This window comes from Rana temporaria, chromosome 8, assembly GCF_905171775.1.
Source record: "Rana temporaria chromosome 8, aRanTem1.1, whole genome shotgun sequence".
In the NCBI taxonomy this organism is placed as follows: domain Eukaryota; kingdom Metazoa; phylum Chordata; class Amphibia; order Anura; family Ranidae; genus Rana; species Rana temporaria.
In genome coordinates, this window is record NC_053496.1 from 5,382,538 (window position 1) to 5,394,288 (window position 11,751).

Below are 11,751 nucleotides of genomic sequence, written 5' to 3' on the forward strand. Positions count from 1 at the left end.
GGATAAAAAATATATATAATGTTTGGGGGTTCTAATTAGAGGGAAGAAGATGGCAGTGAAAATAGTGAAAAATTACATTAGAATTGCTGTTTAACTTGTAATACCAACGGCCACCACCAGATGGCGCCAGCTTACACATCTGGTGGTAATAACTTGTAATACCAACGGCTCACCACCAGATGGTGCCAGCTCACAAAAAAAAAAAAAAAAAAAAAAAAATTTTTTTCCCCCCCCTTCCAAGCCAAGTCGCCAGGACCCTATTTCTAGTCGCCATGGCGACCTGGCGCCCGGGATTTGTCGACCCCTGTTCTACAATACAATGTCCGGCAGTCACAACACACAGAGATGAGCTCCAAACCCACCAATAAAATGGAATGGAAGTATTAATGAATATAAAAGTGATCTGTGCTATACAGATAGGAGATCAGACAATGAAGTATTTGGAGCGCCTTTTGAGGCTGGGTTCACACTACTACACTACTTTCATCCTACTTTGCTCTGTGTTCAATGTTTCCCTATGAGAGCGTCTTGTAGCGTCCTACACAAGGACTTTGAAAATGCTCCCTGTACTACTTTTGGTCCTACATTGATCCTACTTCAGGCCCATTGAATATCATTGAAGTCGGACCAAAGTAGTATCCTGTTCATGAAAGTAGGATGGATGTAGGACCAATGTAGCAGAGCAAAGTAGGATGAAAGTAGTGTAGTAGTGTGAACCACCGCCTGAACCGACATCTGACAGATCGGCACAGACTCTTCAATGTCCGAGACTCAGCCACAGACCAGGGGAGGAGAATATAGAAAGGAGAGGAAAAAAAAAAAAAGGAGGAAAGAGGAGAAGGAGAGAGAAAAGAACGAATGTCATTGTCACACCAAAACAGTGGTGAAATTGTATGCAACGTTTGTACAATAAAACGCTCCACAAAAATGCACAGCAACTCCCCCCAACAATTCAAGTCAGAAGAAAGATTGCTTTGCCAAAAAAAACAAAACAAACACTATGCAGGGGAAAAAAAAAAAAAAAGTACTAACACAGCTGACCCCAGGATGTAGTAAAGAAATTTTATAACACCAGTCGGGTTTTTTTGCCAACTGTGTCCCCATTGGGGAGATCTCACTTCCTGTCCCAAAACAGGAAGCGAGAGGAAATTGTCACCAGAACTAGGGCACAGAAACGCAATACAAAACCTGACAGGGTTCACCTCAACTCCATCCAACGTTAAAGTTTTGCCTTTAGTTATACTAGAATATATACCAAGGAACAATCGTCCTTCCAATGAAAGAGCAGATCCATGACAGTCACAACAACACTGCCGCCGCAACACCACCCAAACAACACCACCACCCAAACAACACCACCACCCAAACAACACCACCACCCAAACAACACCACCACCCAAACAACAACAACACCACCACCCAAACAACAACAACAACACCACCCAAACAACAACAACAACACCACCCAAACAACAACACCACCCAAACAACAACACCACCCAAACAACAACAACAACACCACCCAAACAACAACAACAACACCACCCAAACAACAACAACAACACCACCCAAACAACAACAACAACACCACCCAAACAACAACAACAACACTACCACCAAACAACAAACAACACCACCACTACCACCAAACAACAAACAACACCACCACTACCACCAAACAACACTGCCGCCGCAACAACACAAAACAACACCACCACACAGCACACAACAACACCAGCACACAACAACACCAGCACACAACAACACCAGCACACAACAACACCAGCACACAACAACACCAGCACACAACAACACCAGCACACAACAACACCAGCACACAACAACACCAGCACACAACAACACCAGCACACAACAACACCAGCACACACCAAACAACAACAACAGCACCACCACTACCACCAAACAACACCACCAAACAACACCACTACCACCAAACAACACCACCACCACTACCACCACCCAAAAACAACACCAAACAACAACAACACTACTGCCACCAAACAACACCACCACCACTACCAAACAACAACACCACCACTACCACCAAACACTTATAAAAGTGATAGTGGTGTAGTTGTTAGCACTTTCACCTAGAAGCAAAAAGGGTCGCTCGTTCAAATCCCGACCACGACACCATCTTCCTGTGTGGGTTTCCTCCCACACTCCCAAAGACATGCTGGTAGGTTTATTGGATCCTGTCCAAATTGGCCCGGTATATATCTGTGTGCACAACTGTGTCTCCCCAAGCGTGTGGAGATCCTACGGGGTAAATGACCGCACCAGCCAGGAAGACACTGGCTGCAAAAAGCACTTGGAGGAGCGATTCAGTTCGCATGGGTAGCGCTATACAAGTCATTCATTCATTATAAATATAAATCCTGAATAAAAAAAAAAAATGATGAGAACACAAATAATCCTCCTCCATGTCAGACAATACAATGTAACAATGTGTAGATATTATACACAGTGAGGGATCTCCCCTGTGATGTAATATTCAGAGCCGACACGGGTCACATACAAGTCAATGTCTCCACATTTCCAATATTCTGCATTCACGTGTCACAACCGGGGGGGGGGGGATACAAATCCCCATTATGACTTTATTTATATTTATTTAAAATCTGTTTTTTTTATCAAATTTATTTTAATAAAATGGTTTTGGAGTAAAAAAAAAAAAAAAAAAAATATCTGAAGATAGTTTGCCATTTAACTACTTCAGCCCCGGGCCGATATGCAGCTAAAGGACCGGGCCCCTTTTTGCGATTCGGCACTGCGTCGCTTTAACTGACAATTGTGCGGTCGTGCGACGTGGCTCCCAAACAAAATTGGCGTCCTTTTTTCCCCACAAATAGAGCTTTCTTTTGGTGGTATTTGATCACCTCTGCGGTTTTTATTTTTTGCTATAAACAGAAAGAGCAACGATTTTGAAAAAAAAAAAAAAAAAAAGCTATATTTTTTACTTTTTGCTATAATAAATATCCCCCCAAAAATATATATTAAAAAAAAAAATTCCCCTCGGTTTAGGTCGATACGTATTCTTCTACCTATTTTTGGTAAAAAAAAAAAAATAATAATAAAAAAAAAAAAACAATCGCAATAAGCGTTTATCGAATGGTTGGTGAAAAATGTATAGCGTCTACAAAATAGGGGATCGTTTTATGGCATTTTTATTAATATCAATTTTTTTTTACTAGAAATGGCGGCGATTACATCGGACACTTTTGACGCCATTTTGGGACCATTGTAATTTTTACAGCGATCAGTGCTATAAATATGCTCTGATTACTGTGTAAATGGCAGAGAAGAGGTTAACCAGTAGGTGGCGCTGTAGGGGTTCAGTGTGCCCTAAGGGAGTGATTCTTACTGTAGGGGGGCGTGGCTTGGCGTGTGATGTCACCGATTGTCGTTCCTATGACGGGGAACAGACGATCAGTGACACTCACTAGGAAGAACGGGGAAGGTTTGTTTACACTCACCTCTCCCCGTTCTTCCTCTGTGACCAGATCGCGGGACACCGGCGGAGATTGGGTCCGCTGTTCCCGGGGGGGGGGGGGGGGGACGACAGTCACGGAGAAGAGGACCGGGTCGCGAGCGTGTCAGCGTGCTTGCGACGCACGGCTAGGATCTTAAAAGAGGACGTACATGTACGCCCTTGTGCCCAGCCGTGCCATTTTGTCGACGTATATCGGCGTGCGGCGGTCCTCAAGCGGTTAAGATACATTAAATAATTTAGTATATTCGTCATGAAATGGAGCTCAGTTATGTAGCACGAGGCTGTATATTCTGCAGTATTTACATTTTTTGGTAAACTCATTCAATGAATCCAAGCTCTGCAAGCTGAGATAACATGCACTGCATTGATGCATTCACAACAACCATGAGATAAAAAACAAAAAGTTCAGGAATATTCCTTCATCCCATTGTTTTGCAAATCTATGTACACTACAAACTGTACGATTGCTTGAAGAGAAATTCATCGGCAGTAGTAGAAGAAGGGCAGAGGAGGAGCCAACAGAAGAAGAAGAAGGGCAGAGGAGGAGCCAACAGAAGAAGAAGAAGAAGAAGAAGGGCAGAGGAGGAGCCAACAGAAGAAGAAGAAGAAGAAGAAGAAGAAGAAGGGCAGAGGAGGAGCCAACAGAAGAAGAAGAAGAAGAAGAAGAAGGGCAGAGGAGGAGCCAACAGAAGAAGAAGAAGAAGAAGAAGAAGGGCAGAGGAGGAGCCAACAGAAGAAGAAGAAGAAGAAGAAGAAGGGCAGAGGAGGAGCCAACAGAAGAAGAAGAAGAAGAAGAAGAAGGGCAGAGGAGGAGCCAACAGAAGAAGAAGAAGAAGAAGAAGAAGGGCAGAGGAGGAGCCAACAGAAGAAGAAGAAGAAGAAGAAGAAGGGCAGAGGAGGAGCCAACAGAAGAAGAAGAAGAAGAAGAAGAAGAAGGGCAGAGGAGGAGCCAACAGAAGAAGAAGAAGAAGAAGAAGAAGGGCAGAGGAGGAGCCAACAGAAGAAGAAGAAGAAGAAGAAGAAGGGCAGAGGAGGAGCCAACAGAAGAAGAAGAAGAAGAAGGGCAGAGGAGGAGCCAACAGAAGAAGAAGAAGGGCAGAGGAGGAGCCAACAGAAGAAGAAGAAGGGCAGAGGAGGAGCCAACAGAAGAAGAAGAAGAAGAAGAAGGGCAGAGGAGGAGCCAACAGAAGAAGAAGAAGAAGAAGGGCAGAGGAGGAGCCAACAGAAGAAGAAGAAGAAGGGCAGAGGAGGAGCCAACAGAAGAAGAAGAAGAAGGGCAGAGGAGGAGCCAACAGAAGAAGAAGAAGAAGGGCAGAGGAGGAGCCAACAGAAGAAGAAGAAGAAGAAGAAGGGCAGAGGAGGAGCCAACAGAAGAAGAAGAAGAAGAAGGGCAGAGGAGGAGCCAACAGAAGAAGAAGAAGAAGAAGGGCAGAGGAGGAGCCAACAGAAGAAGAAGAAGAAGAAGGGCAGAGGAGGAGCCAACAGAAGAAGAAGAAGAAGAAGGGCAGAGGAGGAGCCAACAGAAGAAGAAGAAGAAGAAGGGCAGAGGAGGAGCCAACAGAAGAAGAAGAAGAAGAAGGGCAGAGGAGGAGCCAACAGAAGAAGAAGAAGAAGAAGGGCAGAGGAGGAGCCAACAGAAGAAGAAGAAGAAGAAGGGCAGAGGAGGAGCCAACAGAAGAAGAAGAAGAAGGGCAGAGGAGGAGCCAACAGAAGAAGAAGAAGAAGAAGGGCAGAGGAGGAGCCAACAGAAGAAGAAGAAGAAGAAGGGCAGAGGAGGAGCCAACAGAAGAAGAAGAAGAAGAAGGGCAGAGGAGGAGCCAACAGAAGAAGAAGAAGAAGGGCAGAGGAGGAGCCAACAGAAGAAGAAGAAGAAGGGCAGAGGAGGAGCCAACAGAAGAAGAAGAAGAAGGGCAGAGGAGGAGCCAACAGAAGAAGAAGAAGGGCAGAGGAGGAGCCAACAGAAGAAGAAGAAGGGCAGAGGAGGAGCCAACAGAAGAAGAAGAAGGGCAGAGGAGGAGCCAACAGAAGAAGAAGAAGGGCAGAGGAGGAGCCAACAGAAGAAGAAGAAGAAGGGCAGAGGAGGAGCCAACAGAAGAAGAAGAAGGGCAGAGGAGGAGCCAACAGAAGAAGAAGAAGGGCAGAGGAGGAGCCAACAGAAGAAGAAGGGCAGAGGAGGAGCCAACAGAAGAAGGGCAGAGGAGGAGCCAACAGAAGAAGGGCAGAGATGACAGCTCCTCTTTAAAAAAAAATGATTTAAATCGAATCCACCCCTGGTCACAAGAGCTGCCAGTTTCACCCATTTAGGAGATTTCCCTCCACTTCCTGTCCTGCAGACTGGACAGGAAGTGAGGGAATCCCTCTTAGTCAGCTGTCACGGAGGGCAGTGTCTCCACTGGAAGATTTCCCCACTATTCCTGTTTTGGTGACAACTCTCAGGTCGGGAGCATATCCCCCACACTTTCATCTCTGGTGACACGGGACAGAAGAGGAGGAGGGGGGGATGGGGCGACTCTCCCCAATAGGGACAGCAAGGTGTCTGCCCCCAGAAGAGGAAATCTCTCCGCAGGACGTTTGGAGAAATCTCCCCTCTTCTATACACACCGCAGGAGATGACATCACACATCCTGATCCCCTCCCCCGCACAGCAACAGACTGAATCTCTCCATAATACCGATAGATACTCTGATCTCTCAAGACGAGTGATTGGTGGATTTTTCAGCACAGTGGCATCATACTGTCAGATGGGAGGAGCTCTGCAGAAGGAATTCTGGAAACCCATTGGATGGACCCAGAACTCTTCATATATATATAATGTCAGGTCTACAGGGGTAGTGTGTAGGGATCGTGGGCATGGCGTGGGGGGGGGGGGATCAGTGGCAGGGCGTAGTGGCTTGGCGCGGGGGGGGGGATCAGTGGCAGGGCGTGGTGGCTGGGCACTGGGGGATTAGTGCCAGGGCGTGGGGGTTCAGTGGCAGGGCGTAGTGGCTGAGCAGGGGGGGGGAATCAGTGGCAGGGCGTAGTGGCTGGGCACTGGGGGATTAGTGCCAGGGTGTGGGGGTTCAGTGGCAGGGCGTAGTGGGGGAATCAGTGGCAGGGCGTGGGGGGTTCAGTGGCAGGGATCGAGGCGCAGGGGTTCAGTGGCAGGGCGCATTGCGTAAGGATCAGTGGCAGGGCACAAGGATCGGGGCACAGGGGTTCAGGGGCAGAGCGCAGGCATCAGTGGCAGGGCGTAGTGGCAGAGCACAGAGATCAGTGGCAGGGTGCGGACATTAGTGGCAGGCATCAGTGGCAGAGCACAGAGATCAGTGGCAGGGCGGAGGCATCAGTGGCAGGGCGGAGGCATCAGTGGCAGGGCGGAGGCATCAGTGGCAGGGCGGAGGCCATCAGTGGCAGGGCGGAGGCCATCAGTGGCAGGGCGCAGTGGCAGAGCACAGAGATTATTGGCAGGGTGCGGGCATTAGTGGCAGGGCGTAGTGGCAGAGCACAGATATCAGTGGCAGGGTGCAGCCATTAGTGGCAGGGTGCAGGTATTAGTGGCAGGGCACAGAGTTCAGTAGCAGGGTGCGGGCATCAGTGGCAGGGCGGAGGCATCAGTGAAATGGCGTAGTGGCAAAGCACAGAGATCAGTGGCAGGGTGCGGCCATCAGTGGCAGGGCGTAGTGGCAGAGCACAGAGATCAGTGGCAGGGTGCGGGCATTAGTGGTGGGGCGCAGGCAGCAGTGGCAGGGCGTAGTGGCAGAGCACAGTGGCAGGGTGCGGGCATTAGTGGTGGGGCGCAGGGCGTAGTGGCAGAGCACAGATCAGTGGCAGTGCGGGGGCATCAGTGGCAGAGCGCGGGCGGCAGGGCGCGGGCATCAGCGGCAGGGCACGGGCATCAGCGGCAGGGCGTAGTGGCAGGGCAGAGATCAGTGGCAGGGTGCGGCCATTAGTGGCAGAGCACAGAAATCAGTGGCAGGGCGCGGGCATCAGTGGCAGGGCGCGGGCATCAGTGGCAGGGCGCGGGCATCAGTGGCAGGGCGCGGGCATCAGTGGCAGGGCGCGGGCATCAGTGGCAGGGCGCGGGCATCAGTGGCAGGGCGCGGGCATCAGTGGCAGGGCGCGGGCATCAGTGGCAGGGCGCGGGCATCAGTGGCAGGGCGCGGGCATCAGTGGCAGGGCGCGGGCATCAGTGGCAGGGCGCGGGCATTAGTGGCAGGGCGTAGTGGCAGAGCACAGAGATCAGTGGCAGGGTGCGGGCATTAGTAGCAGGGCGTAGTGGCAGAGCACAGAGATCAGTGGCAGGGTGCGGGCATTAGTGGCAGGGCGTAGTGGCAGAGCACAGAGATCAGTGGCAGGGTGCGGGCATTAGTGGCAAGGTGGAGGCATCAGTGGCAACATGCATTGTGTAGGGATCAGTGGCAGTGCGCAAAGATCAGTGGCGGGGATCGGTGGCAGGGCGCATTGCTTAGGGATCAGTGGCAGGGTGTATCGACGGGCGTGGGTTCAGTGGCTGGTTGCAGTATGTAGGGATCAGTGTTGCCAATACTGCTGTACAGTGTAGGGATCAGAGGAAGAATGTAGGGATCGGTGGCAGGATATGACCATGCTGTAGGGATGAGTTAGTATACAGGGTGTAGGGATCAGTGTTGCCCATGCTGTTGCACAGAGTATGGATCAGTGTCTGATGACCATGCTGTGCCCGGGGTGTAGGGATCAGTGGCAGGACACGGGGTGTAGGGATCAGTGTTGCCCATGCTGTTGCAGAGTAGGGATCAGCGTGTGATGACCATGCTGTAGTGACGAGTGTCAGGACACGGGGTGTAGGGATCAGTGGACGGGACCATGCTCTAGGGAGAAGTGTGCGCTCCACGTGCAGGAAGTCTCCGGTGGTGTCAGGCCCGCTCTCCGGTGGTGTCAGGCCCGCTCTCCGGTGGTGTCAGGCCCGCTCTCCGGTGTTTCCTCCATCCACGTGTCACCGGTTCTCGGCTCGCACAGCCTTCCTGAGGGCCCCCCGCTCCCTCCCTTCCCCCTCCCGGTGTCCCCCCCCGGTCGGTCCCGGTACCTGTAGCGGTCCTGAGGCGGTGAAGAGCTCCATCCCCCCGATAGTCAGGGTCTCCTCTCCCGCTCCCCACCGGGCCGCCATCTTTACCCCTTTAGATCCCAGGCTGAGCCGGCGTCCGGGAACACGTGGTGCCAGCCGCATGGGAGGGGGCGGGGGCTAAGAGCGCAGCGTCACCGGTAGCGAGGGGCGGGGCCTGTGGGGGAGGGGGGGCGTCGCCCAGAAGAAAGTTGTGCTGGCAGGGATTGAGCTCTATTACTACAGAGGGGCCACCAACACAATGACTGCACGTCATACACACTTCTACACACACGATTCTCAGATTACAATCCGATGTTTGTATTTAAAAGTCAGAATTATGTGTTTAAAAGTCAGAATTTTCCAGATTAAAGTCAGAATTATGGGCCAGATTCACGTAGAATAGCGGCGGCGTAATTTATCCTAGATAAGTTACACCGCCGCAATTTTTCATCGCAAGTGCCTGATTCACCAAGCACTTGCGATGAAAACTACGCCCGCGGCCTCCGGCGTAAGGCGGGCCAATTTAAATGGACGTGTGCCATTTAAATTAGGCGCGCGCCCGCGCCGGACCTACCGCGCATGCTCCGTTTCCGAACTCCCGCCGTGCTTTACGCGCCGTGACGTCATTTTTTTGAACGGCGACGCGCGTAGCGTACTTCCGTATTCCCGGACGTGTTACGCAAACGACGTTGATTTTTAAATTTCGACGCGGGAACGACGGCCATACTTTATACAGCAATTCGATTGCTGTGTAAAGTTAGGGCACCAAAAAAAAGTGTAACTTTGCGACGGGAAACTTGACTAGCGGCGACGTAGCGAACGTGAAAAACCGTCGTGGATCGCCGTAACTCCTAATTTGCATACCCGACGCTGGTTTACGACGCGAACACCCCCCAGCGGCGGCCGCGGTACTGCATCCTAAGATCCGACAGTGTAAAACAATTACACCTGTCGGATCTTAGGGATATCTATGCGTAACTGATTCTATGAACCAGTGGCATAGATAGAAACAGGGATACAACGGCGTATCTCCGCTGTGAATCTGGCCCAATGTGTTTATTCAGAATTCTAAAATATACAGTCAGAATTTGCCTTTAAAAGGCAGGATTCTAATAACTCAGAACAATAACTTTGAAAGTCAGGATTCTAAGTATAAAGATCAGAAATATGACACTGAAGTCAGAATCTTCTATTTGTAAATCAGGATTCCAAGACCAAAAAATACAGAATTCTGAAGTTAAAGTCAGCATTATGGGATTCAAATCAGAGTTCTGCATGTAAAAGTCAGAATTGCGGGATTAAAGTCAGACACTTGCATGTAAAAGTCAGAATTGCGGGGTTAAAGTCAGACACTTGCATGTAAAAGTCAGAATTGCGGTGTTAAAGTCAGACACTTGCATGTAAAAGTCAGAATTGCGGGATTAAAGTCAGACACTTGCATGTAAAAGTCAGAATTGCGGGATTAAAGTCAGACACTTGCATGTAAAAGTCAGAATTGCGGGGTTAAAGTCAGACACTTGCATGTAAAAGTCAGAATTGCGGTGTTAAAGTCAGACACTTGCATGTAAAAGTCAGAATTGCGGGATTAAAGTCAGACACTTGCATGTAAAAGTCAGAATTCTGGGTTTAAACCAAATACAGCTTTTTTTTTTTCTATGGATCCACCACCCCCACTGCTGCCTACCTGATCGCCCCAAAGCCAAATTCTGAATTTTGTATTTAAAGGTCAAGTATTCTAAAAGTCAAATTTCTGGAGTTAAAGTCAGCATTCTGCATGTAAAAGTCAGGATTCTGGGATTAAAGTCAGAAACTTGCATGTAAAAGTCAGGATTCTGGGATTGAAGTCAGAAACTTGCATGTAAAAGTCAGGATTCTGGGATTACAGTCAGAAACTTGCATGTAAAAGTCAGGATTCTGGGATTACAGTCAGAAACTTGCATGTAAAAGTCAGGATTCTGGGATTACAGTCAGAAACTTGCATGTAAAAGTCAGGATTCTGGGATTAAAGTCAGAATCTTGCATGTAAATGTCAGGATTCTGGGATTAAAGTCAGCTTTCTAATATTAAAGTAAAAATGTTGCAAGTTAAAAGTCAGGATTCTGGGATTAAAATTTAGAAACTTGCATGTAAAAGTCAGCATTCTGGGATTAAAGTCAGAATATTGCATGTAAAAGTCAGCATTCTGGGATTAAAGTCAGAAACTAGCATGTAAAAGTCAGCATTCTGGGACTAAAGTCAGAAACTAGCATGTAAAAGTCAGCATTCTGGGATCAAAGTCAGAATCTTGCATGTAAAAGTCAGCATTCTGGGATCAAAGTCAGAATCTTGCATGTAAAAGTCAGCATTCTGGGATCAAAGTCAGAATCTTGCATGTAAAAGTCAGCATTCTGGGATTGAAGTCAGAAACTTGCATGTAAAAGTCAGGATTCTGGGATTACAGTCAGAAACTTGCATGTAAAAGTCAGGATTCTGGGATTAAAGTCAGAATCTTGCATGTAAATGTCAGGATTCTGGGATTAAAGTCAGCTTTCTAATATTAAAGTAAAAATGTTGCAAGTTAAAAGTCAGGATTCTGGGATTAAAATTTAGAAACTTGCATGTAAAAGTCAGCATTCTGGGATTAAAGTCAGAATATTGCATGTAAAAGTCAGCATTCTGGGATTAAAGTCAGAAACTAGCATGTAAAAGTCAGCATTCTGGGACTAAAGTCAGAAACTAGCATGTAAAAGTCAGCATTCTGGGATCAAAGTCAGAATCTTGCATGTAAAAGTCAGCATTCTGGGATCAAAGTCAGAATCTTGCATGTAAAAGTCAGCATTCTGGGATTAAAGTCAGAAACTTGCATGATAAAAGTCAGCATTCTGGGATTAAAATCAGAAACTTGCATGTAAAAGTCAGGATTCTGGGATTAAAGTGAGAAACTTGCATGTAAAAGTCAGGATTCTGGGATTCAAGTCAGAAACTAGCATGTAAAAGTCAGGATTCTGGGATTAAAGTCAGAAACTTGCATGTTAAAAGTCAGGATTCTGGGATTAAAATCAGAAACTTGCATGTAAAAGTCAGCATTCTGGGATTAAAGTCAGAATATTGCATGTAAAAGTCAGCATTCTGGGATTAAAGTCAGAAACTAGCATGTAAAAGTCAGCATTCTGGTACTAAAGTCAGAAACTAGCATGTA

General features: G+C 48.2%; 1 protein-coding gene across 1 annotated transcript in view; it reads right to left on the reverse strand.

Moving 5' to 3' along the window:
* The window catches only part of PPRC1 (PPARG related coactivator 1), a 50,345-nt gene extending 41,648 nt beyond the window's left edge, over positions 1-8,697 (reverse strand). Inside the window, exon 1 of the mRNA XM_040321569.1 lies at positions 8,556-8,697. Coding sequence (XP_040177503.1) covers positions 8,556-8,696 — 141 coding nt within the window. The 5' untranslated portion in view covers position 8,697. The remainder of the gene's footprint in view (positions 1-8,555) is intronic.
* Between the last annotated feature and the right edge of the window lie 3,054 nt (positions 8,698-11,751).